Source organism: Acanthopagrus latus, chromosome 16 (assembly GCF_904848185.1).
Source record: "Acanthopagrus latus isolate v.2019 chromosome 16, fAcaLat1.1, whole genome shotgun sequence".
In the NCBI taxonomy this organism is placed as follows: Eukaryota; Metazoa; Chordata; class Actinopteri; order Spariformes; family Sparidae; genus Acanthopagrus; species Acanthopagrus latus.
In genome coordinates this window covers 10,413,193-10,441,049 of record NC_051054.1, presented here as the reverse complement: position 1 = coordinate 10,441,049, position 27,857 = coordinate 10,413,193, and the positions used below count along the sequence as shown (strand labels likewise).

The following is a 27,857-nucleotide window of genomic DNA, read 5'->3' as shown; positions in this document are numbered from 1 at the left end:
ACAGAAGGACGGGACAACTAACAAGAGAGATGGTCTCTAATAACAGAGGCGACGGACACAGCAGCAGTGTTGGAACTGAGCGGGGAGGGCAAGTATGAAGAGTGTCAGCAGATTTTCTCCAGCACAGAGGTGAGAGTGCGTGAGCGGTAGTGAGAGGAGGGGGAGGGGGGGACGCTTATCAACTCGTGCAGTTTCCAGTTAGGTTGTGTGTGTGTGTGTGTGTGCGGAGTAGATTGCATGTATGTGCACAGTTGGCTTGGAAAGTGAGTGTGTGGGTGTGTGTGTGTGGGTGTGTGTGTGTGTGTTTCTGTGTGTGATTGTGTGCTTGTGTAGCGTCAGTCAAGTCAGTGTAAGTGGTGGCCAGACACCAGTTTTAATCGTGTTAGTCCGTGAACCAGACCAAGGTAATACATTCATGAAACTGGTTAAAAACACAAGACAAAATATCAGCAAGTTAGTAAAATTCTTACTAAGAATGTTTTATTAAAATAAATGCCAAGAGGTTAATAAGAAAAATAACAGCATACACCATGAAAACTAAATGCAAGCATGTAAAAATACTTATGACAAGAAAAAACTAATAAAGTAAGCTAATGAGTTAAACAAGCTGGGAATTGGCAAGAAAAACAAAATATAACAGGGAAAAAAAGGCAACACTCCCCACAAGAGACAGTTTTCAAGATGTAAAAGAGAAGGAGGGGAGAGGGGGAGTTGCAGTGGGTTTCATTAAAAAAAAGCACTCAGAAACATGATTAATATACATATAAAATGAGATTAGAAAAATACATTATAAACCTGTAACAATGGCTGCTGTTAATTACATTATCATACATGTAGTAGGCAGGCCAGAGAGAATACGGTAGGTATAGAGTTAGCCTTTCACCTGATGGACTTTATCCAGCCTTTCACAATGACACAGCAAAGTTGTAACATTGCAGAGGGGAACTTTTTTTTTTCTTAATACTGTCAAATGCTGAATAGCCATCTCTTGCTCCACTTTAATATTGCATTTCAATTTAAAATAATAACACTGAAAAAAGGAAAGAAAAATAAAAGATTCATTGACCTTTCGGTGTAACAGCATGATGAAAGAGCTATGAATAGAGAAACAAACTGCCAAGGGTAATATCTGGATCTGAGAACTCCTCGATTTAATATTATGAGTTGATTTCACCTTCCAGCAACAAACTGTCAGCTGTTTCAATAACTGGAAACTATTTGGCTGTGAAATAGAGTTGCTTGTTTCATTATACAGCATCCCATCTTGTCCATTATAAATCTCGTGATTGTATTGATAGTTTGTTGTCAATTTGACATCGGGAGACTTGGACTGGATGCTTTTTGTGTTTTTTCTTTCAAGTTTGCAGCTGTTGAAACAAGCGCCGACGGGGACGACTCCCCCCCCCCTTTCTCTTGTCTCGTATCCACTCCCTTGCATGTTATGTATTTTTCTCAGCTCATGATCAAAACATGTTCTGGCAGGCAGACTACTGCATTTGCTATTGGCAGTTCAATTTGTTCGAGGAAGTTAAGTCACAGTCACCAAAAAAAAATATATATATATAAATCAAGACAATATTTCATATGATCATTAAAATCTAAAATAAAAAGAGAACAAAACCTGCACATACAGCAGAGTAAAGGGCCATCAAGTCAAGGAAAAAAGAAGAAAATAAATTTCAGGAAGACAAAACCATGGCACATATTTTAGCTGGTCAAAACGACTGCTATTCTTTTTGCATAGAATAACTTCGGTAACACCACGATATGGTGGGAGCTACCCTGCTCGACTATTCAGAGCATGTAACACTAGCCATTCCTCTCTGCGCCATCTTGGTGGGTGCTGGATATTATTGAACACAACTGGAATACTCAGAAAACAGAAACCACTGTTGATAAGGCACTTTGATTTGATCCTTTGAAAAACTCTCTAGGCGTCTGTCTCGTTTCTGATCCTCGCTAGCTTTTTCAAGGGTTTACGACTGTTTTGGTCTTCGTCTTCCTTTTTCCCAATCATATCCAAAAAAAGGTAACAGCACTTTTTTCCTCACCCACTCAGATTTTTTCTGTCCCCTCACCGCCCCCCCAATACTGTTTAACTTTTTTTTAGTTTATTTTTCTGATTTTGTAACTGCAAGTAAAGTATCAAAAGCTAAAATTGCCAAAAATAGATTTTTCAATTTTTTTCTCTTCTCCAGCACCCTGTAAAATTATCTATGTTTTGTTCTCTTCTGTATTTGTATATGCAATGACAGATATCTACATTTTTATATATTTATATATATATTTATATATATATAAGACGTATGTATAAAGCAATTTGAACAGGCAGGCATGGCTTTCACATCCTATTTTTTCTTGAGAGAGTTGAACAAAAGATTGTGGGCTCAGGAGCTTGACTACGATCACGGGGAGGTGTGACACATTGTGGATGCGCTTTTGGATGGTTAGTCATGTGTTCAAAATAAACGTTTCATCATTAAAAAAAAAAAGAAAAAAAAAAGCTTTTGCTAAGGCTCAGATTATATCCGCCTGATGTCACAACTTAAATTTATCTGGGGTTTAAAAATAAAAAATAGAGACTTAAACGAAAGGGAAAAAAAAAGCCAAATGTTGAGATGCAAAACTAAACAAATAAACACTCTTTTGGCAATGTGGCTGATGAGACAACTCAATATGGAAGCCAGGCATCATGATAAAAGCATTTATGTACAGAACTTCAAAGTGCCCTTCCCCCTAGCAATGGACTGTCATTGAGTAGCGTGTTTGATTTTGATTTAGTGTTAATTGTCTGTATTCACCTCAGAAAAAAAAAATACTAATGGGTGAAAAAAAAAAAAAAAAAAATCATCTAACTGACTTGCTGTCCGATCCAGCTGAAGGCAGGCACCACAAATTCACACCTTTCCAAACTCTAAAAATCACAAAGAGAGCCCTCTATGAGACAGATGCATAATTGCAGATATATAATTCATTGGAAAACCCTTTGGCTAAATATGCACACTTAATACTTTTTTTTTTTTGTCTTTTTGATCACAGCTCAGCTAGCTCATCGAGATATTTCTCTAAATACATCAGGCACTGGATAATGGATGTAGTGTGGATGGGGGGCGTAGCAATGGTCAGTCGCTAATAAGCACTGTGCCAATGTCCCCGAAGCCTCAGCACACCCTACTTTCATTGTAGTATTAATTAAAAACACGCACACACACACAGAAACCCATCATCCCAAATAGTAACCTTCCCATCTTGCCTTTCATCATGTCTTTCCTTCTTTTTTTCCTATCTCTCTGCAGCCTGCATCAAACATCACATTGTGTTTTGTTTTCCAGAGATAACCACCTGCCTTATTTTGGATAAACTTAAGAAACCCTAATTAGTCAAATATAAACAGAGAAACCAAAACCAAGTGGAGAAAATGACTCAAACGTAAAAGGAAAAACAAAAAAACAAAACAAAAAAAACCAACAAGACAGAAGAAAAAACACATAAATCATAAAAAGCTCTTTTTGCAATCATTTCAGCCATGCTTTTTAAAAAACAGACAGAAAAGCTGTTTGGAGGTGCACACCCAGAATGTGTCAGCTCATAATTACATCTTAGAACTCAACAAACTGCACTACATGTGAATAATGACAGAAATTAAACAAGTTAATGTGAGTGTATGTTCTCTTTCCTTCTATTTCTTTTTCTCTCCCGGTAGGTGGGTGGGTTGGAGCAGGATGGGGAGCGGGTGGGCTCTTATATTTGAGGGGGCGGGGGATTATGTCATTATTCTGAAACCAAATGGTTTGCGTCAAATAGATATTGAACTTTTGATTCATACAAGTGAGGTCACCAAATTAGAGCGATTACAGGAGGGTGGGTGGGCGGGTCGGGGTGGGGGTCTTTATTGCTATATAATTCAGTGCAGATTTATGAGTAATATCACAAACACATCCACCCAGTGTATGATTCATGAAGAAAAAGAAAGAGAAAGAATGGGAATTGAACTCAATGAACAGAGGGAAAAAATGAATATTACACAACTTTGTTGTTGGGTTTGTTGTGTTTCTGTGAAGATTCTGCGTTGGTTTCTATTTTTGTTTGTCAGAACGTGTTAGGGTAACTGTACGGGCAGGCGCCTCTCTCTCTCTCTCTCACTTGCGTCCGAGAGGCTAGCAAAAGGCAATTACCAGTTAACTGATCAGCAGGCAGGCTTGGGGCGGCTCGTCATTGGGTGAAGAGTTCAGAGGTCAGAAGGTCATGTGTTAGTTGCCGGTGGCGGCTAGGTGGTTAGAAACAAAAACAAAACAAACAGAAAAAAAAGATAGAAAGGATATTAGTGTCAGCAAGAAGAGACTGGAATGACATCATTTTAACAATAAAATGAATGCAATCTCTTATGTCGCCCCACCCCTCCTAAATCCCCTGCCAATGTGAGATGAACCCAGCTAATCTCATTTTAATCATGACGCGCTCACGTCATGATCCGAACTACGAAAGCCCCCACCCCTGAATCAGGTAGCTTGGTGGTTTAATTTAAGCGCACATTGCCCCCAAAACCAAAAAACAGAAGCAAAGAGAGGTCGAACGGACAAACACAATAAGAAAAAACAAAAATCTAGTGTTTTAGTGTCTGTCAAGTTGAAGTGCAAGTTACAAACGGTGTGATTAGTGGTAAGGAGACTTACAATAACTAATGTTATGTGAAGGGGTAACTGTGACTAGTGGTAAATGTGCAATGAATAGATGAATCGATGTTTTCCGATTCTTTCTCTTTATTTAGCAGTATATTTTTATAGAATATAAATATACACAAGAACCATAAATACATTTGATATAAAATGCTCAAATATAAAATGACAGTACCTCACGTACAACTGAAATATTAAAAAAATGTATTTTAGCTTTATTTCAGTCTATTTGCAATACACTGGAGAGAATGCAAGCTACCTCAGCTTATGTCTGTGCGTGTCTATCTTCCATAGAAAAATAAAAAAATGCAAAATAAATTTAAATCTCAAGGTGAAATGGTGCCTGGTAGCAGCATGGCTACTTGTCTTCCGCCTGCTAGCTCTCTCAGATACAGTATAGAAATGCTTCTTTTTTTTTTCTTTTTCTTCTTTCTCTGCTCCTTATGAGCCGAGGAGATAAATCATGTATGGGAACAAGCCCGCCCCATTTTAGGCTCTAATCTCACATCAGAGGAATGTCATTATACACCTTCAACACTGCCTGCAAAGTACTACCTGTCCTGGCTTCACAGCTGCATGAACCAAAAAGCTGTTGCGATCACTTTTGCCTGAGCTTTGACATATACACAGTCTATGTATATGTTCAGTACTAAATGTAAACAAAATGTGCAGACCACAAGCAACCATTTAGCTGGTGTGTGGATGTATGGGCTAGAAAACGTGGGTGGGGGGAGAGGATAACAAAAGAAATACATACAATATACAAATTAACTAAGGCATCGAGGCATAATAGGCATAATAATCATTGAAATTCATCAGTCAATAGCAGAGTGTAGCTAGGAGACTAAACTGACCTCTGTCAGCGGTCACAATCCTTTGGTAAGGATGGACCCGCGTGTCATGCCGTCTCACTTTAGTAGCCATTGCACCTAGATTGTAACAGGTCCACAAGGTTAGAAACCGTTCACTTTGAGCAGGGGAAAAACAGTCATCTTTTACAGTAATAACATTCACATTTTTAACCATTATCATTATAATGCTTGGATAATACAACAATACACAGAATAGCAACATAATACAGGTTATAGTACATATACACACGCCACGCATATCTTCTCTCTCTCTCTTTTTTTTTTAACGTGTAGAAAAATGCAGTACAAAAAACACAATACACCATTTTTGGGAGTTTAACTCTAAAAATGCATAACTTAAGTAATAAAATTCCACAGTGCTCAGAATTCTAAGGAGGACTCTTAGAAAAGGGGACAGGCTCCTGGGCTGTCTGGAGGAAGAGAAAAAAAATAATGTGATTCTTCCTCTGGGATCCAGAGGGGGATTGAGAGAAATTTGTCTCTTTATTTTGAAAGGTGGGGAAATCCAATACAGCTCTGATGGTAATTGAATAGTGCCAGACACCACCTGCCTTTCCCTCTCTCTTTCATTTTCTCTATCCCTCTTTCACCGCTTCTCTCCAGGTCAATCTGTTCACTGGCGGCAGAGGCTGTCACTTTCTTCCTATATTTGTCACAAATGATTTCTTCCCACTGCAGCGCTTGATACTGCCTAATGTACATGACACAAACAAACGTGTCAGTGTATGTTCAAGTATTGCAAAAAAAGAAACGCGTACAGGCCTTAAGAAATAAATCAAGCTCTCCCTGAAGAGGAGACATGTGATTTAAGTTATAAAAAATCTGCAAGGATTTTGTTCTAGCATTGTCAAGTTAAGAGTGAGTTTTGGCTTATAACTACATCACCACCTACACTATTCTGAAGAAGCAGATGGCCTGACATTTCCTTATTCTACAAGCCAATGGTGGCTAGATACAGTAGCACGGGCAGCTGAGCCAAGCGCATGAATGTGTGTGTGAGTATGGGAGTGAGAGTGTGTTCCACAGGGCCCAGCGTTGCTGAAGGCACCGATCGATAGTGTGAGTAAATAAAATGCACTAAGCTGGTGTAACCCTGCAAGTTAAAGAGAGAAAAGCCAGTCAGCTGCCCCTGTCTGTTCTACACATGACTCCCAGAGGCACCTCAACTACACAGGTCAGCTAAAAATCACACTCGTGTCTGCTGCTGCCAGATGATACCACGGACAACATTAGGGGTGTCAAATCAAAGCTGGGAAGAAAATAACAAAGGGCTCTTAATGTGGAAAATAAACAGCTTTTCTTTTGTTAAGTGCAGCCTCAATATAACATATGTTGTTCATATCGGACTCTTTTCCATCAATGGGTGTACAGTTGTCTCTTTGGCAGCAGATGTGTCAAGCTTAAAGCACTACTGAGAATTAATATAATATATAGACCCTCATATTGAACTGTACTCCTGACACAGAAATGAAGGGGAGCGTCAGGTATTAGCACAGAGCTAAGGTTCAACAGGGGTGAGGCTAACACAATGGAGAGAGGGGAAGGCGAAGAATAAAGGGAAGACTGGAGGAATTTAATGAACATCCCCAGTGGGAGTGAGAGAGGGACTATCTACAGGCATCAAGGCCAGCCTGCAGAGAACAGCGCAGAGAAATGATTTCAAAAGCTGCAGAAATCCGAGGGGATCTGCCGCCAGACTGAATATGCCTTCAGGCCAGTGCATGAAAGGGTTAGAGAGCAGGCTGCATGGATGGGAGCGTGTTTCTGTCAGCGTGCCTCATCTCACACCGAGGCAAACTCTCCTATATGAACCTTGCAGGAAAGAAGCGATGTAAACCTGAGAGCAGGACTGTTTGGCAAAAGCATAACTAGAAAGTCTAAATAAAAAAATTCCAAGAGCCTAGCCCTCACAAAGTCATCTATGTCCCCCTTTGCCATTTGAATACAGTGTCCATATGAGCCACATAGCTGGTCATTCCATTACCTAGCGCTTCACCAGCACATCCACTCTGTGAGTTTGTTTTTGATCTTCAGGTGGACACGACATATTTACCTTTCAACAAGTCCTGACTGTGGCTCATGGAAGCCGCGTCCAGCACCCCTCCGGGGTAAAACAAGCTGCCCTCCTGTCCAGGCTGGCTAAAGCTGAGCGCTGTACCTGCTGCACCCATGCTTCCCCAGGCTCGCTTACCTAGAACCCCACTGTGCTCGATGGGGTACTCCAGCAGGGAGGTGGGTGCCAGGGCGTAAGGGTACTCGTAAGGGGTGGTGTAGATGAGCCCACCATCCGGTGTGGGAGGCACCAGGGTGGGGGTGCCATTGGGCAGCATGGCAGCCATCTGAGTGGGCCGGATGAGGTTCATGATGGGGGCCCCAGCTGGTGTTGGGGGCCGGAGTGCCTGGGGAGGCAACACCTGACCCGTGGGGGCCGCTATGAGGCGGGGGCCTTGAGCGGCTGCTGCCGCTGCTGCAAGAGAAAATGCAAGGGTGGCTGCCATAAGCAAGAGAGCAAAGGACAGGATCAGAAAGAAAGAGGATAAAAGTGTTGTGTGGTTGATCATAATCACAGATGAACAGTGAAGGGTGAAAATACAAAAGCAGGAAAAGAAGAGGGTACAGAGAGTGGCAGGTAGAGAGGAGAGAGGAGAGAGGAGGGGGAGGGGCAAAAGGGGAAAATTAGTCCATGCAATGATCATGGTGGTGAACCACAAAAGCCACAATTTGCTGCAAAGAAAAAAACATAGCCAAACAAAACAAAAAAATAACCCATCACACCAAAAACAAAAAGCACACAATGCTGCTGTCATCCCAGTGCATTCGAAGCATACAAATCACCATGGCAGCTACACATTCATCTACTAGAAATGGCACAGGTGAGGGTAAAACAACACACACAACAGAAATGGAGCTGTTGACTTGATGTTGAGGAGAGACTCAATGAAGGTTTCACGGAGAATAATCAAGAATTTCGTCCTGGGTGTGAAGACCTCCAAGCACCAGAATGAACATACTCCATTAGTTGTTCCCCCAACACAGTCAGCAGTCCATTTAAGTTGGATAACATACAAATGAATACACAAAAATCATTTTTCAAGTGGTTCTGCATTAGCATGTGCTGTGAGCTGTGCAACAGAAGCTTCCCCATAGACAGGTCAATTAAATCAAGCAGTAACTATGGTGGGCCAGTTCATCATCATGTTAAGTAAGGCCAATTAAATGGTAAAAATATTCACTTTGAGTTCGTTTAATAACTTTGAGCCCAAGCATGTAAAAGAACCCAGTTTCTGATCTTGTTGAAATTAATTCTTGATTGATAATTAAGCTCATAACCAAACAGAGAGTCAATGCAAAGGTTCTGGAATAACATGTGGCATTTGGTGCTTAAGGAGCAAACACTGTACATGTGTGAGCTAGTGACTGACATGCAGAAAATGTGCTGAAAGAGAGTCCGCCAACAGCAAGTGATTTAAAGCGATCGCATCTGGATTGCAGGGAGGATGGAGGTGGAGGGGGGGGGATGAAGAGGAAAGAAATATGGAGTAGAACAGAATGGAAGTTGCCCTACTCATGGTCGGATGGGTAAACATGGATTGTTTGGAGAGCTTGAGAAAGACAGGTCTGTTTGTGGTCAGAGATAACATGATGGTATGTACACAGGAGATCTGACTACACATTACATTAATGAAGGTAAACAGGATTAGTTAATGAGAAATACAGAAAAAAAATGTTTTGTTTTCTATGATTAAATATGGTCTATGCAGTTAAAAGATTAGTCATGTGTGGTGAAAACTAGATGGATTGCTTTAATTGTGGATGTGTGTTCATGGCAGCTCGCTTACGTGTTTTGATGTTGTTGTCTCTGTATGTCCCATTGAGAATCGCCAGCTCCATCAGCTGCATCTTCTTCAAATTGTCTTCTCCCTCCGCCTGTGAAAAACAGAACCGTTAATGTCCAATCACAATAACACACGCCACTCACTAATTCCACACAAGCTGAGGCCCATTTGCAGGCCGATTGAAACAATCCACAAGACGACCATTTCACCTAACAGCGTGCCTGGGTGTTGTTAAAAAGCTACAGTGGGGCGGCTAAATCATTTTGACACTACATGTCATCTGTTCTCCAAAAGCACCGGTTGGATTGGGTTCAGGGAAACAGAGATGGCGATAGGCTAAAGTGCTGTTGTCATGGCAGAGTGCCTTGTTGTTACCAAAATGCTGACAGAGACATTAAGTGTGGGAATGCATATTCATAATCCATATCAGAATGATAATTACTGTAATTTTCTTTGCTCCCTTGTGCGCAATCAAATGCGCAATAACCGCCCTGGCTAATGTCAGTCCTGTCAATTAATGTTTGGATAAATAAATACAAAAGCCGCAGCCGCTGTCATTATCGCCAAATTAGGGGACTGAAATTATTCACGGAAAGCAATTAAGATAGCACCCCTCCTCCCACTCACACCCATCCACCAACCTCCCCCTTTCCTTTCTGCAACCCCTCCTCCACCTCCACCCCCAAACTCCATTTCCCCTGAAGCTACCGAACACTCAATAACCATGACAACACAAGAGCCCCTGTGATTTTCCAGGTTGTACATCATAATTTAAGCAGGGCCTTATGTGATTTACTCTCCAAGATGAAGGGTGCAAAGACAGGCATGTGAAGTCTCGCTGACCTCAAATCCACCTGAGGTGAACCATCGATTTCAAGCCTTTTGCTGCTAAAAGCGGAAATTGTTTACGCCAGAGAGCGGTGGCTCAAGCACCTACACTCTGCATCTGCGAGTAAACGCATCACAGAGTGAAGCAGACCAGCCTGTTAGTGGCGGCAGTGATAAAAGCAAGAAGGCAGACATCGAACCTCCTCCATTTCTCTATTCTATCTCTGCGTGGAGTCTGTCTCCTGGACTAAGTTTAACAACAGTCTGCCGCTCTATTCAAGGGACGATAAGGAAAGAAAGACGTGGAAGGGAAGAGGGAAAGAAAGGGAAGAAGAAAAAAAGAACGAGGGCTCAGAGTTAAGCCCTCCCCTGAGACTCCTCTTCAGCACAGCCACAGAGAGAGGAAGAGAAAGGAGCGAGGTTAAGCAAGAGAAAAAGTGACAGAGGCTGGTCTCCCTTGACTAAATATAAGGCAGTGGCTTCAGAGCAGTCACAGAATTCAGCTGTGTGTGTGTGTGTGTGTGTGTGCAATGTTTAGCGTACCACAGAGCTGCCAATTAACGAAGCAAGGAAATTCTCCCTACTACTTTCTCTCCTTGGCTACCTCCACTATGCTCTCTTTTCTTTTAATGGGGAAATCTTGAAGCAAAGAAAATGACACCAAATTTTTCCCAGCTACATCACTTTTCCCTGCAAAGACAGACAAAAGGCAAGGAAAGCAAACACTACTGATGCAACAGACACCATCCAAGTATTTTACTATTTTAAATTTTAATGATGTGCATCACAGAGCTGAACTAGAGTGGTGCTCAGTAGAGCTCGAACCTTCTCCAAGGCCCAAAGGCTTGATCATAAATGTTATAGTGCGAAAAAAATGTCCTTGATCTGCAGTTAATGGGGTCAATTCTGAGCCAAGACCCATGCTCCATCCAAATTCTGTGGAAATCTATCATCTAGTTTTTGTGTAATTCTGTTGATAAACCAACCAACCACACAAAAAACGTTACAAATGATTACAATCCATTGTTCATTTCCTTCATAATAACATTAATGCACAAATGTGAGCCTTAAATTAAACTAAATCATCAGCTATAAAAGCCATAACATACATACACCCACGCACACACACTGCTCTGAAATATTTGTCAAGCCCTGTATTTCTCTTCGCTAACAGCTCTGGAGGTGAAAAAAGGCCAACATGACAAGCGGTGTCAACAATGATAACCAGATTAGGCTAATTGAACATGGCCCAGGTCAACGGTTAGCACGGCTAATATCTGCAAGTAAACCCTCCTCAATGGACAGACAGAATCACTACTAATTAGATGCTGCGATTGCTATGTAAACACTTGCACACATGGATGAACAAACCCTAAAATAGCTGACTATCACACCTTAGAGTGCAAAGTAAACATTATCACCATCTTATTGTTATGTGTTACTCCTTTGTGTTATTTATATCACACATTAAATCAGACTTTGACCTGTTTAACCTCATAATACAAAATAAAAAAGCAAAAAGAACAAGTCTGCTACACTTCTCATGGATCCAAACAGCCGTTTTCTCCTTTCTTTTGTGTGTGTGCCTCCCCAAATCCTCTGTCAGTAGTTCTTTGGAAGTGGGCCAAGCCGACTTGCGAGACAAAATAGAGCAATGAGGGAAGGAAAGAGACAAAACAAGAACTTCACCAGATGCCAATCACGAGGAGGGCCGAATGTGTTACGCTTTCAAAGCTCCAAACGTCTGTGACAACAATAAAACAAACAATTGTCTCGTACTTTATAGTTACTGTATGGAGAGCTGTATAAACACTATCCACTCTGCTGTAACCATACTTGTCACAAGCTTTCCCTAATGCACAGGCCCACTGTCTCTCTACAATGACTTGGCACACAAGTCTTTTGTCTCAAATCAAGCGAAGGTGGCTCTCTTGAGGAAGTTGAATCCCAGCAGTATAAGTGCAACCTGGAGAAGCACAGATCCTCTGTGTCTTTGTGGCAACACTTAAATACCTTGACAAGCCTAACCTTTTAAATTTCAGACAAAATAATGAGCACATTTGGGGGGTTGTTAGAGACAAGAAGGAGTACAGGGGGGGGCAGCTAAGCAGCTGGCTGCAGCTCAGGACAAACACACGCTGGGATACGAGTGTTACGGCAGCTTATGTATGTTTGTGTGTGTCGGATGATGATGGATCTGTGTGGTTGTGAGGGTTAAATGGGCGCGGGCTAAGAGGGTGCCACCATCCATCCAACTCTGCATAGGTGGCACACTGCCTGTTGAGAGGAGAGAGACAAAATAGAGGGCAGCGAGAGGGGAAGAGCACAGATGCTGCTGCTAGGATGAGGTGTGCACTGCTGTGTGTGAAATGTGTGTATCCCCAGTGGAGTGCTGCTGATATAGCTCCATCTTCTCGCTAACACAGTTTGTTAGCTAAAGCATCGAAACCCCAGCAGATCATTTCTGTTTTACATCTGAAACAGGATCATTTTCCCCCCATCAAAATACAAATCTCCTACTGCAACATTTCCATATTTTTCTCTCCTTTTGTCCTCTGTAATGTGGATGTTTGGGAAGCACTGGCAACTCTGATTTCAGCCACACTACAAGTAAGACGGCAAATCCAAAATGGCTGCAGACAGGAGCTGCATAAACCAAAGATAACGCTGGCGACACCGCTGGAGTGGAGCTGGATTGACTATAATCGTGCAGCCTTGGGTGTACTGGGCCAGCTTTCTACCGCAGCAGCACAGCTTAGATGAATGTTTGATGAACAGCGCCAGGGAGGGCAGTTTAATGTTGCCTTGCTCAAGGTGTCTCCACAATTAACAGACTCCTCAGTCAGCATGCTCCACCCATAATAAAACATTCAGTCAGATGCAGCGATCGCTCTGGCCGTGTGTGTAAGCATGCTGCGTGTGTGTCTGTAATGATCTGGCTGCTGGAATTCCCAGGAGAGGAATAGCTGCTGGATTATAGAACGAGAGGGATGAGGAAAGGAAGTTTTCCTTTATCACCTCTAACATGCACGCATGCATGCTCGCAACAAACACACACACACGCTCCTGTCCATCAGCGAAAAAGCCACTCAATAAAGCTGCTCTATCCACAAGAATCAGATTCAATCAATGAGGCCTATTTGTGAAATCAGCAGAGCGGTAAAAGCTATCAGGGAGGAGCAAGAGGGAGGGAGGGAAAACGAGGAGGAGGGAGGAGAAGGGAGAAGGGAGTGCGATGAGCTAAAGTAGGTGAGCCGTGTCCCACTGCCACTACCTGACAACCCTGCGATGAGGTCACTCGATGCATGCTAAATCACTGTCATGCTTCGCTCTTTTGGGCCTCTCTCCTGATCAAAGCTTGTGTTCATATGTTGATGAACACAAGCTGCAGCTAATGCCAATTGTTACAGACAACAGAGCTCATAATCAACGCCATTTACTCTCTGTGCATGTGGAGGACAATAAGCAACAGATGAGCGGCTGACTGAGTTTATAGGGCTGCACCTCCACTCTCCTCCATGACGACCCGACACTGCACCCTTTCCTATCCATCTAACCCAGAGATAAACATAACAGACGCCTGGATTAGGACAGATGAATCGGTTCACATCTGTGGCTGCAACTGAGGGGGAGTTTTCTGCTCATATCTGGCAAGAGTCACCATCTAACGCAGCTCAGCTCAGCTAACAGCTCGATTCGGAGAGATGAAATGATGAGCAGAGAGAGAGAGAGAGAGAGAAAGGGAGGTGGAACAAAAGCATACCAGGAGGAGAAAAAGCGCTGCAGAGCAAGTACAAGAGAAAGCGTGAATGATTGTCTTTGAGTTGGTGGAGAGATGGAGAGATACGCAGGAAGAAGAAAGGGATAGCTGGAGAATATGAGACAAGAAAAGACAGACAGCGTAGTGAAAACCAATTTGTCTGTTCCCCAGTGGGCTGACACTGGCTAAGGCCTGTTTTCCTTCCCTGGCCTCTCTGCCAGTCATCACAAACAGGCATATACACACGCACAACCACACACACATATCCTAGGCCTTAGCAGGGCCGGGGTCAGGCTCTCTCCAAACTACTCCAATTACCTCAGCAGTAAACACAGCCTGCCCCTGGCTGCCTCTTGGGATACAGGGAGAGGCAGAATGTGTAGAACTGAGAATAGGATGGGGGGAGGGAAAAAAAATCCAGCCGAGTGGAGTGAAGGAGGTGGTATTGGGAGCCTCGGGGAGGGAGGAGCGGATGACTTCATGTAGAGGGGTGGAACTGGTAGTGGCGGCAGCTGGTTTTTCTCCCGTTCCGCCTCCCTTTTGGTTCCTTCCCAAACTCTAACATCTGGAGGAAAATGATTACTCCCGCCACGCTGCCAAGACGACTTATCAACAATTCCACACTCTCCAGAAAGCGGGCGGCTAGAGAAGAGGCAAGGAATGAGCACTTGTAGTGAGCTTCAAAACATCGCCACACTAAATAAATAAGTGACGAGAAAGTTTAATCGATTCAAGTGAACTAAAGAAAACTTGGAAGCTGGCTTGGGGTACGAAATGAAAACACATGTGCAGCAAACAAGATTCCCATGTTTTCTGAGACAAGACTATCAATCAAACAACTGCTCCGGCAAAAGTAAAAAAAAAACCAAAAAAAAAACCACACAACACATAAAAACACATTTGGGCTTTTCACTTTTCAATGTCAGGACTGTGTATCAATCAGGAAAAATAAAACACGAAGTGCTACGCAAACACATATAACCTTCTTCCTTCTCTGTCATAAAAAGCACCTTTTAGAGCGTGCTGGGGTAAGTGCTCCATGTCCTTTCTCAAATTCACAGCTGCATTTTCAAAGGCAATTTTCTTTCCTCTGCCATGCTCCTCGGCTTTTGTGAACGTATCTGCCAAGGGAATCAGGCCTCAACTGTATTTTCCTTTTCCCCCCAAAGACTAACAACGCAATCTCCTGCAACTCTCCTCTCTGACTGTCTTCTACCTTCACAACCCTGCCGTAAAGCCTCTTTATTTCTCCTTTGCTCCCCTCCTCACTCCCAGACAGCTCTGTTAGCGACGTGCGCCATTAGTCATGCTAAACCACCAACACACTAGCTCATTAGCATAGAAGTGAACCTGACTCCAGTCAGATTATTACAAACACATCACGGCTGCTCCGCCCCATTACTGTCAATCACACAGCTTACTGGGGTACAGTTGTGGCACATTAAAAAGTCAGGAACTAACTCTTCTGTTAATACTTCACTTTCTGCATCATAACAAAGCTCATAAGTGCCAAGCCCTGAGAGTTTAAGCGCTGCCTCTGTTCTGTATGAAGTAGGATAGTAGCTACTCAGGGTTTGTAATTAAATTGGTAGTTTACCCCCCAGTTAGTATGGGTAGCAACACAGTGCGGGCTCTGGCACTGGTTCCTGGATCTATGGGGCTTATGACAGCCTTTTATTGTGCTGGAGGAGAGTGAAGTGGGCAGCCTTGGTGTTGTGTGCTCGCCCCATCAATATCAACCGACACGCATTTGCAGACTCAGTGCCACGGACAGGAGAAAGGAGAGGAATAAAGAAAGGAGGAAAGAAAATGTTTTTTCCGCAAGCACAGTTTTTCTCTCTCTTCAAAAGCATTTCCAATAGTACAAGGGAAAAGGCTGTGCGGAAATTCTGAGTGATCTTGTTTATCCTCAGAAATTCGGCTGGTATTCCATGTAACATAACAGCCTTAAGAGCGGATTAAACTTCATATAAATAACCTAGAAAAATATATACAGATTTAACAACAAGATTTAGATATATTATTAAAGCTTCCTGGCCTGCAACTGCTTTGACAAACAGATGAGGTTACAGACTAAGAGCAGGAGGGATCACTCAGTCCCCACTATGTTGTACAGCTCAGTAAACAGCTGTCCATTTCCCCTGTGCACTTTCCCAATCATCATCATCCGTTTCCTTCCTACCAATAAAATTCCCTCTCTTCACATCCTTCTCCCAGCCCATATTCCCACTTTGCACCCACAATCTCTACCTTATCCATCCACTATTCTATTTCTTCTTCCACCTTCCCTCTCCGACCGTCCTTATATCCCTCATTCCACCAGGGCTGCCAGACGGTGTATTGTTCTGTCGCTGCGATCCTTTAATGCCATCCAATCGAGCAGGGAATATCTTGAAGGGATTTGGCCGGGGATGATTTGGGAGCTTTAAATACTGCTAGGGGGATTTGCATCATTCAGAGATCCTGACTCAGAGCTGATCACTGGAGCTGTCTCATAAAACAGGGATCTAGGAGCCTCGTGCAAGGTGTGGATTCAAACCTGCAACCCTTTGGATGAATCTATCTGGACATGTGCATATCTGGGAGTTCCGTTTATTCACAAGAAACTGAATCTTCTCTGTAATGCAAAAATATGTCACAATTTTACCAAAAAGACAACATGTACTACTATTCTTATGATGCGCTGGATCACTGACTACCTTTGCAGAGCCAAGTCAATACTGTGTAAATCCCTGACAATGTATTGCTAAAAAGGATATTCCATTTTCCTGGTATAACTGAGTTACAGATGTTGTGTGCCTTCTCTGCCAAGAAAGAAAAAAAACATTGGGATTCCAACAGAGCTTTTTGAAAAGGAAAAAAAAAGGGAATGTTTTGGTTTGAGTTTTGCTTTGCTTGACTCAACACACCCCAAGTTCTACCACGGGAAAACTAGTCAGTGCGAGAGACAGCGAGTGAAGCAATTGCAAACACCACCGCTAACAAACAATAAGAGTGTGATAGAGAAAAAAAGAGGACTGAGATAAACAAAGCAAATAAACCCAAGTGAGATTTAAAAAAAAGGGGGCAAAGCTTCTACACTCTAGACACAATGGAGGAGGCAAAGAAAGCCATCAGTCAAAAGTTGGCTGGTGGGACTGAGAGAATGGAGTTTGAAAGGAGTTGACCGATGGCTGGCAAAGCGAGGAATCACAAACTGTAGGAGCTGAATTTGACGGGCGGCCTTTGGGCTCTCTAAACGCTGAGCTCTACACAATCCTATTTTCCTGCCTAAACACAGGGACACAGTCACTGGAGAGGGAGAGATGAAAGCATTGTGTGTGTGTGTGTGCGTGCGCGTGCATGTGCGTGTGTGCGTGTTTCCCACTTTGCAGATGTTGAAGCTTGGCCCTGGTAAGGCCCCCTGGGGAAGTCCAGAAGTCCTGTGGGTGGACAATGTATAAAGTAGAGTGTGTGTGTGTGTGACAGAGACACAAAACACACAAGTCTCAATCAGCATTGGACCTTTGGAGATGCAGGGTCCTAACCACTGCTCTGCTTCAATCCACCCACAGCCACATGCACACATGAAAACATCCACACACATACGCACACATCTGCATTTCCTTGCCTCTCTATAAGGGGATTAAGGAGACCTTCAAAGAGAGGCACAAAGATTGGCTAGGGGCTTGTAGGGTCCCTCTACTTGGTACTGGAGGACCAGGGCAGATTAAAAACTGCCCGGGCCTCTCAGCCTGCCTTGTTACCCGCCTCCCCTGCCTGCGCACTGTATTAGGACACTTGAAAAACCCCCTGGAGGAGCCTCGTGCAACCAGGTGGATTAGGAAGGAGGTTATCTTACAATGATGTGAGAGTCCGGGGTGGTTAGGGACCCAAGTGCATGTGTATGTGTGCGAACTGAAATTAAAAGGACAGTTCAAGTGGGCAAGGCAATTTTGTAAGTGGTGCAGAGGGCCTGTGTACATAGAATGCACTTTCACTGGGGATCTTGGCTGCCTTAAAAAACTAAATGAATGAGACAAGAGAAGAAACAGGACTAATTCCCCTCAGGGAGGAGAAATGAAAGAGATGGATTAGCAACAGGATGATGTTTCAAGGAGAAAAACGGGAAGGAAGAGCTCACGAGAGAGTGTAAGAGAGAAAGTGCTAATTGTGGTGTGATGAGGCTGAGGTTTGGATCAGGACCCTGGATGACAAGTTTCCAGACCTGAGGACATGAATGACTTGGCACCGGTCTTCCTTATTCTAGGCTTATATTTAGGCTTGTTCAACTAGAAAGACTTTTCTATGTTTGTTTGAATTCATGATTAAATGTTGACTGATGAAACACTGTTAAGAATTGAATGGATTGGAATGGATTAAAAATATATTTATCTATACTAAACTGGTTGTATATGTGCAGATATTTTCAGTGTGGAAAGGTGAAGCTTACAGTGATAAAAAAAAAAACAAAACATATAATTTATTTGTTTATTGTGGATTGCACTTGCATGTTAGTGTCCCATCTATTTTGTTCCCGATTGTCCACCCCAGTGAGTTGGTGAACGGCAGATTGCTAAAACAAGTGAGGAGAGGTGAGGAAGGAGGATGAAAGATGCCATTCAGCACAAATGTTATTGGAATCTGAATCTTTCTGCCGCTTTAGAGTTTTCACCATTTCCTGTGGCTGGCTCCGTGAGCAGACTCCTGATAATGGAGGAAACAGCAGGCAGAGTGGAATTCAAAGTCACACTGCCTCTTTCCTTGTTCTTATGTCACCATGTGCAGGCGTGCACAGGTTTCTGGAACACAACCCCTGACAACAGCTAATGAGCATGTTATAGGTCTGCCTCTGGGTGATGTACATACACAAGAAAATCTGCTTTTCTCAACTAAACATAGTAACTCTCATGATCACAAAGCCACTGCAATCAACTGTTTCTTTGTTGGAATGCTTCAAATTGTTAGAATTTATGTGATAATAGCTGGCATCTTTCTGCTCTCCAGACTGAGACTGGCTGAAGGAGTGTGCCTGCCTTTCAGCGGGGCCAGGAAATTAAAGAGGATGAGGACAAGACTAGGGAAGGTGGCCAGGCTTGGGCAGGTTGTTCCCTGCAGGGGTACAGTTTCTTTAGGGTTTGAACCACCTGTCCACCCCTCAGGAGAGCCATAGAGCAGGAGATGAGGAGGGATGGGCAGATGGAGATGAGATGGGGAGAAGCAGCAGGATAGGAACCTTTGGACCAGGACCAGACCAAGTCCCTCCTGTCGGGTTTGAGCTGACAGGAGGGACCTGGCACACATGGAAAGACACTCAGTGGTTACCGTATGTAGTACAGCAATAAAAAGCTTAGACTGGAAGAATGTGTGCAGCTTGGGAATCATTAAAATTAGGTCCAAACAAGAAACAGAGGCATATCCTTGCCATGCAATATATTGGAAAAACATGTTTATATAGTTTACAATGCTTTGTGACTAACGCAGTTGAGACAGACAGCTCCAGCCTGTTCTGTGCTTTGTAACCTGCATGTTGTTAACAGGATGTAGGGGGCCTTTAGGCCAATGCAGATAGGTTAATGGAAGAGAGAGTGGTGAATGGCTTGTCCCCTCAATCACCCAGAGAGAGAAAGGGAGCAGTGGACAGCTAGAGAGAGGGCAAATACATGACGAATAAGAATCAGGACGACGGACACAAACACAGAGGGAATCGGGGGGATGGGTGGACGGAAGTAAAATAGAAGAGAAAAAGTAGTACACGTGTGGACATTTACTTGGCTAGATACAATGAGGCAAAGGTACATAACAAAGATGTCTTTTGTGTACTTTGAAAAGAGGAAAATATGCAGACAAAATAAAAAATAAAATTGTGAAATAAAAAATAAATGCCAATGGTCTTCTAACATGACTTACAGGTTAAGAATATGAATATGATGGTGGTTCACCTTCTTGAACGAGCTTTTGAATTTAAATTAATCTCTTTTGTCCGCTCTACCTCTCTCAGAGCCACAAAGGAACGGCCCAGGTAAAAATATCTCAAGGATATGCAGGCCAATAATTTTGTATTTTTGTATGTGGGTCTTTTGTGCAATTAAACCTGACTGCGTGCGTTTTTATTTTCAACCCAGTCTGCCTGAGCCTGTTTTCAGATGTTTGAACTCCAATGTCAACACTCAGGCTAGAGGGCTGAAGCATTTTATTGTTGTTTTGGTGTCTGGGGTGCAGTTGAAGTGCGGAAGCTGGATCTCCACTTGTCGGTTATATGTGTAACCAAGAAGTTACGCGTGCATGCTTGAGTAGATAAGCTTTCACGAGACAGGGCTGATCACAGTCACTTCTCACACACTAACCATCACATGACACGCAGTAGTAATCATTATTGGCATAAGTGTCAGAAGAGCCACATCTGTTTCCTTTGGTTAAACAGTTTAAGTGGTCAATTCCAATTACCCACTTATCACCTCTAGATCATTAATCAGAGGTGATTTATACTGCACACGGTTTTAGTGTTTGCCCTCCTCTGCTCTCCTGGTTACAGAGTTTCAATTGGTGTCTGTGAAGTACCCGTCTCAAACGTATTAGCAAGGCATATGATGAACAAAATGCTGGATGAATGAGTACAAAGAGGGTGAGGATGTGAAGATGGATAATGATGAAAGTGGAGGATGGCTGGGAGTCAAAGGTCCCGATGCCTCCAAGCCGGCTCCAGTCGCTACTGTTTGAGAGTGAATGGAAGCTAAAATGACGGCACACAGACACAGTCAGAAAGCAGCAGTGAAGGAGGAGAACAGTGATGCAGTCCTGCCGAGGTCACCAGGTCAAGGAAGCCAATTAAAAAGATGATTAACATTCATGTGGGAGATGCAGCCTCAATGTGCATGTGGGATGGGCTCACCACACACACGCACAAACGCACACACACACACACAAACGCACGCACGCAGCGAACAGTGCGGTCCAGCCTGTTGTAACTGTGGTGTCCTGGGAGGTGGAGGTCAGGAGGTTAATATGATCCAATCCAGCTCCTTCATTAGCCTGATGAAGGTAATAACAGCCTACTGGGACAGCGAGGCTGCCAGGTTGGCTAAAACTAACCACCTACTACAGGCCTGCAATGCCCCTAAGCCTACTTGATCTGAATAGCAGAGAGAGAGAGAAGCAGCTACTTTTGACAAGATTGCATTTACATGCACACAAATTTAGAGGAAGCAGGACAAGTGGTAATATTAAAGCCTTTATCACACTGTATGGTGTGTGTGATGGCATCAACTCTGCAGCTGTACTAGAATGAAATGGTAGAAACACACAAGCTCGTTTCATCACACCTCAAGTGTTTGTTCTTTGAGGAGCCAAAGACACAATCTCACACATTCTGTGACCATCAAAGAAGCATCTCACTGCTGGAAAGATGGGCTTTTCATAAAATGTGCTGTTACACCGTAGAGAGGGGCATTAAATTGGTGCTAAATCTCTACATGACCTGAGAAAACGAGAGCTGTGGTATTTCCTTTTGCTCTAAGGTAGAATGCCAACTACAACAACAATCCGAGCTCTGCACTGGACTAAGGCTGCAAGGTATTGTAAGAAAATAAAAATAGGCTGAAATTATTTTGACAGATTTGATCAGCAGCATGGATGGAGGCACATAAAAACGTAGATGTTAAATTAGCCAGTGAAAGTCAGCTTGAGCAGGGAGCTGTGGGGACAGGCAACATGGGAGGGAGTTTACCATTTTTCATTTGTTGTTGTTGATACAAATCTGGTTGTAAATTGGCAAAGTTCCCTTCTACGTTGTAGTTTCAAAGTATTTACACTATGGCAGGCAAAGCACCGGTTGCAGAGTCCTGCCTTAAGATGCATTAATGTAATGTGCATCAAGCACAGTCAAAGGCATGCAAATCCCAAGACAATCAGTCAGGCTCAATGGGAAATTAGAAATATTTGTTGATGGATGTGACTGGATATCATGCATGATGGCAGGTGTGTGTGAGACTGTGTGTGTGTGTGGAAGGGTAGATTAAGTGTAAATAAGAGGAGAATGGTAGTGATAGGTAGGCCTAACAGAGAATAAACATCATTAATTGGAGAGGCACACATGGATGGATGCAGCCAGATGGTGTTTTGTACTCATTTGTCAGACACTGCTGACAGAGAGAGAGAGGGAGACAGAGAGAGGGGAGGAAAGAGAGGAGGAGAGACGGAGAGCGAGAAAGGGAGAAAGAAAAACAAAAAGAGGTGTTTATTGATTGCAAAGTCCGTATATTGCTGCCTGGAACAGACTTGCGCTGTTTAAATCTAGCTCTGCCTGTTCTGCATCATCTTTCTCTCTGTGCCTGTGCCTTTCCTGTCTGAGTGGTTCTGATGGCGCTGCCACTGTAGCGCTCTGCCAAGCCGGATGCATACTGGTGAGTACAGACACAACACCCCGCAGATCTCCAAACTTGGCGTCCATTAAGGTCCATCTGTCTGGCTTTTATAAAAACACCATCTACTGTATGTTCTTCCTCAAAAGGTGCGCCACAGTCGAGATAGGAAGATGAGAGAGAAAACAGAAGAGACAGAGATTAGGAGCGACAGAAGGCTCAGGGGAACAGAGGACAGGAATAAGAACAAAGGAATAAGAGTATGGGTTCTGAGGAAAAGTGAAACTTAGTCTTGGCCTAGAAGGGCTACAGTGAGCCTGGTGAGCCAAATATGGCAACTGACGGAGAGCTCTCAGTTTGCCATACACTTCCAAGGCATTTTTAAAAAAGAAAAGTAGAGCAATGAATACCGTATCCTAATTTCCATGATGTGGACTAGAGCTACACAGTGATAAAATACCAAAAATAGAATTTATAAAGGGGGGGCAAAAGAGGGATGGAGGGGAAAATGGAGAGCTGGAGCACAAGAGCAGGACTGGGTTCCCACCGTGTTTCAAACAGAGAGTAGCGCTGGAGGCCACTGGTCTTCTCAGGCTGCTGCTCACTTTGTTCTCTGCAATGACAGTTTCATTCAGGGAGACGTGCACTTGGCTCTCCAGGGCCAGAGTGCCTCTGTGCCAACAAGCTCTTTCTTTCTCTGTATGCTGTTCCCCTTTCAGACCTTACCCTTCCTGCTTCTCGGGTGCTCTATCGGCGTGTGTGTGTGTGTGTGTATATGGAGATTCAAAGCAAGCCTGCTACCCCTCTTAATGTGCTATAGGTAGCTTGCGGCGAGTGCTTGCCATCATTGCACTGAATCAAATGTAGAGCAGTGTGGGTAGCATTGTCTGGAGCTTGCTTTATTAGGCATTCTCACACAACTTAAATGGCTTGGTGTTACATCAGCTCTTGCTGTCACATGTGGAGAATTGTCCCCACTTGAACTTCCTCTAAAAAGATTCTTATGAAATCCAACCAGATCAGTCCCTGCAGATCAAATACTAATATTCGCAAAAGAACAGAATCCACAGACTTCACCACCAAAGTAAAAAGTCTGTGTGTATCTGACTTATCACTTCACAGCATAACAATTTGATCTCTCAGAAAGTATAAGGTGCTCTACTCGGGGTTGTTTCCAGGGTAACGTGTTTATATTTACATTTCAGGACTTTCAGGACAGGATTTCTACAGTGCATCTTACAGTTGAATGTAAAATTAAGTACAGCATGTGCTTCGACTTTTGATCAACAGCATCATAACTAACAAATAATGCAAAAGTCAAAGCCATTGCAACCTGACAATTTTATCACAGTGGAAGTGTGAAAGAGTTGCACAAGAAGCATTTAGATGTGTTGTAATCCATGACAGAATATGAGTCTGTATAGTTTGTGCAAATCTCAGCATGATAAAAACCGAAGTACTCCTTCATTTACTCCAAAAAGTAAAACCGCATCCAGCTTGGGTGATATTCACCATCAGTACCAAAAAGCAAAATATAAATGAAGACATTTCTAGCAGTGTCTTTAGGCAAAAACACTCCGGGTTACCCAAGGACATGGCCTTTGTCTGCTCTCAAATGGCCTTGTCCACTCGTCTGCCTGGCTGTCATTTTCCCATAGGCCCTTCAAACAGTGCTGTGACCTGAGGTGACCAATGAGAATTTATGGTGCCCATAAAAATGTCTGGTGCACACACACCTGTCAATCACACATATGAGCATGTGTGAAGCACACAAATCAATACATAAAAAGTCTAAACAGAGCTAGGTGTGTGTGCAGACGCAAACACAAGCACAGTAGGTCCATGAGCAATGATTATCGATATTATTGATTAATCTTCCATTTATTTTCACAGCTAATCAATCCATTACTTAGTCCACAAAATGCTGAACCTAAAAGGCTGCAAAGATGTTAAAGTTGCTCAGCTTGTCTATTTTCACATATTCTTTTCTGCCCCCCTTCCTACTTTATATAGCATTCTGTACATTAAATGTGACTTAATATTTGAATGCATCTCTTGGCTAATTGTTGAGTATAAAGCAATGTCTTGTTGATTACAAGACATTGCTTGGACACAAGTGCTGTTGCATGCTGCAGAAAGACATGGCATTCTTAAAGGTTATAGCTCATATAGAGGAGCACAGTGGGGGATGTTCTTGTCTGTCCCAAGTGAGTCTGTGCTGATCTACCCAATTACACGTGTTTGCCATGTTACATGTTTGGCCTTTTAATGAGGATTAGACAAGGCCTTATTTATACAGTGTTAAAGTTATGTGGCTCCCTGTGTGCACACAGTTATCAGACCAAGTCCTGTGACACAACAGCAGAAATTCTGCTTTTGCCATACAAGCGTTTGACCTGCAGAGTACAGCACAGCTGAAGATAGTTAATAACATACGGAGGTAACTCAGATGGATTTAAACTTGGGCTGGAGTTTCTTCAGCTGAGAGCCATTTCTTATTTGTGATGGCAACATTATTCAACATAATCATGGCATAAACTCAAGTCAGGTCTCTTTCACAATTGGCCAAGGTCTGCTGCAATACCTGCCTACAGGTCAATCATTATTGCTCTCCAGCTCTTCTAGGGACAGAAGGGTGAAACGGAATAGGCCAGTCCGGTTTATGTATACAGCTCTGAAGTATTTGAGTGGAGGTTACTTTAAGTGCAGTGGGGCTCCTGCCGCTCCGTTTGAGGGCCTTAACCAAGGACTCAAAGGATGAGGGGAGCATTTCAGTCAATGTGTATGTACATGCATGTGGAAGTATTTTTCTGGGCATGCGTAATTGTGTGTGTGTGTCTGTGTGTGCGCGTGCAAGTGTCTGTTCAATTGTGTGTGTGTGTGTGTGTGTGTGTGTGTGTGTGTGTGTGTGTGTGTGTGTGTGTGTGTGTGTGTGTGTGTGTACCAGGGCAGGATCAGTGGAGTAAATCCACACTTGAAAGAGTAGCTCAATCAAGCTCTCCCACCCAGCTTTCTCTCCTCTCTCTCCCTGCCTCGGTCTCTCTCATCTCACCAATGTTCCCCTGCTCCCAGTTCATGGAGAGTTGAAGAGTTCACAGAACTAGGGAGCAAAAGAGCGCTACAGAGGGCAAAGTGGAGAAGGTGTGAAACCATTAACCCATCAGTTCACTCTTCCAACTGTCAGTCAACCTGAATGAGGAGCAGTCACTGACAGGTGCGTTACACAATTGTCAATATTTGCTATGTTAACACGTCCACCAATGAAAAGTTGACAATGGATTCAGACACAGACAAAATATGTTACCAGACATGCCGTCATATTTCTCTATGGTGAGTCATACTTGGTTGGTCCCACAACTTGAAAAAGTTGTAGTAGTTACTGCTAAACAATATTCTCATTTAAAAATACACACACACACACCCACACACAGCTAGTAAGTGCACATTTAATTTGGCTGGTTAAGTGTAGGCATGTCCATTGAACATCCTGGTTCCTAATCCCAAATGAGTAAATTATGAGATTATTTAAGAGCAAAACTATCATATTAAAGCCTTTCCTATCAAGTTCGCAGACAAAAGCACCTTGTGGTTATCAGTGTGTTCTCCTCTTTGTTGCAGCTCTGCAGCTGGTTCCTCTCCAATGACAAGTTGAGCCTGTTCCTTGAAAGGAAATAAAAAACCATGACCTCATTCTGTTTCCTGTGCGATTTAATAAAGGCGATTTTACGCTGCCAAATGTGGAAAAGATGCCCTTCATTAGAACAATGCGTACTCTGCGTGTCCATACTTTAATCCAATCTAGTTTAGCATGATAAAGGGCATTACTGCCAGACAGCGCAACTGCCCACCCACTCATGATGTGTGCCTGTATTTGCAGACAGCGACATAAAGAGAATATAGCACCCCAAGGGGTTCATGGGTAGATAATGCACCAACCCAACATTCAGGGTCAGGAGTACTGGAGGTTTATTCTACCATACTCAAACTACGTCACATCTATTGACATTTAAATTTGTCATACACAAGGCTAGTGTCAGACCACTGAGGTAAGTGCGTTAAGTCCGGCCCTTGATGTAAGCAGCACAAAAGATCAGATCTACAACAGAAAAATGGGCTTGGTTTCTTTCTCTGATCAATAAGTATTAATCTGTGTCATGTTTATAATATGTGTGAAAGCAAAATGAAAATATACTTTGGAGTGCAAAGCTTTAATACTTGGAATACATCCATGAAAAAGTGCCATGTGTATTCTTATATCACAAAACAAGGCAGGAACATTTTATTTCTCAAGTTTGATAGACCAAGATAAACACAAAACATACCATGTCTATCTAATGGAAGGATCTTTTCTTTACATCTAAATGAACAAAGATGCCTTGCTTGAAGGAAAAATGGCCTCCGGTTGACTGCAAACGGTCATTAATTAGCTCTGTTAAACTGTTATTTGAATTAAAGATAGAGTGAAAATTTTTATGAGCCAGATTTCATTAGTGTCTCAAAAGAGCTCCAAGCTGCTTTTTTGTGTTTGAGAAAGAAAAGAAGAGAGCTTCTCCTTAACCTGATAAATGGTTCAGGTACTGAATTAGCAGACCATCTTTAATGCACTTGTCAGGCTGCAAAATGCAAAGAGATTTCAAGATGAGCGAGGAATCTATTTTTGTGGCACTCCATTCAGATGAGTGTTAGCTGCCGAGAGCTGTCATTGACTTAAAAGGACGCCAAAACGGGTTTGCTTTGTGTATGTGTCTACACATGTGTTAACAGTGACTCATTCTGAATCACACTTTGAAACATTGCCACTTCATTTTCAGGTTTGTATGTGAATGAAGAAGTGTGTCAACATGCTTGTGTGTTCATACAGGCGGTGGAGATCTGAAACACTCCTGCACTCAGGAACAAAACAAGTGCCTAAAGAAGTGACAGTCAGGCTGAATAGAGTCAAGCAAATCCTCAGACAAGAGGACATGAATTGATGTGCTTTCCACGTTGTCAGGTTGGGCTGAGGACCAACTGAGACAGATGGGGAGGAAACCATCATACTAGACAGGGGACACCGGCATACTAGCACCTCCATTACATCTTTAACAGGTGCTGAACAAAAAGTTAGAGCATAGTGTTAGATATAAAAAAGCCTGCATTTTCATGTGATCAGATACAGTTTTCAGATTAAACTCTTCTGATGCATGCCCTGTAGATGTGCTATTATTCCACATGGCTGGCTATTCTGCCCTTACTCCCCTTGCCCTCTGTACATAATTAGGGATGCATAATTAATTTAAACAGTATTGTAAAATGTGTGACAAGACAGCATTATAATGAAACACTATAGGGCTGCAGAGATGCTCTAGCTTGGTACAGACCCCAACAAATGTCACATTGGGATGATTTTAATAACTTTCTCGATGAAAATGAAAGCTGTGATGCAAAAATCACTCCCTCTAATCCTGAATCTTATCTACTGTATGACTGCATTCATAATATCTGTCAAAATAATCATAACGTCATCTTCCTCCTTGGGGTGTCCCTTGAGTACTGGTTCCAGGAAG

At 42.9% G+C, this 27,857-nt stretch overlaps 1 protein-coding gene and 1 long non-coding RNA gene across 8 annotated transcripts in view; one reads left to right on the top strand and one right to left on the bottom strand.

Moving 5' to 3' along the window:
• The first annotated feature begins 1 nt into the window (after window position 1).
• On the top strand, window positions 2-27,551 carry LOC119034459. Its single transcript, XR_005079571.1, has 3 exons — window positions 2-129; window positions 25,384-25,525; window positions 25,930-27,551. It is a non-coding gene; the product is annotated as an uncharacterized LOC119034459 (long non-coding RNA).
• Window positions 459-27,857, bottom strand: part of qkia (QKI, KH domain containing, RNA binding a) — a 73,982-nt gene continuing 46,583 nt past the window's right edge. For 2 of the 7 annotated variants that reach the window (XM_037125489.1, XM_037125495.1), the window contains exons 5-7: window positions 9,388-9,475; window positions 7,602-8,039; window positions 4,741-5,605 (exon numbers count right to left, since the gene is read on the bottom strand). In XM_037125489.1, coding sequence (XP_036981384.1) covers window positions 5,496-5,605; window positions 7,602-8,039; window positions 9,388-9,475 — 636 coding nt within the window. In that variant the 3' untranslated portion in view covers window positions 4,741-5,495. Of the gene's footprint in view, window positions 4,268-4,740; window positions 5,606-7,601; window positions 8,040-9,387; window positions 9,476-27,857 lie in introns of those variants that run through there. The other 5 variants (XM_037125493.1, XM_037125490.1, XM_037125492.1 and 2 more) reach the window with 5 other exon arrangements.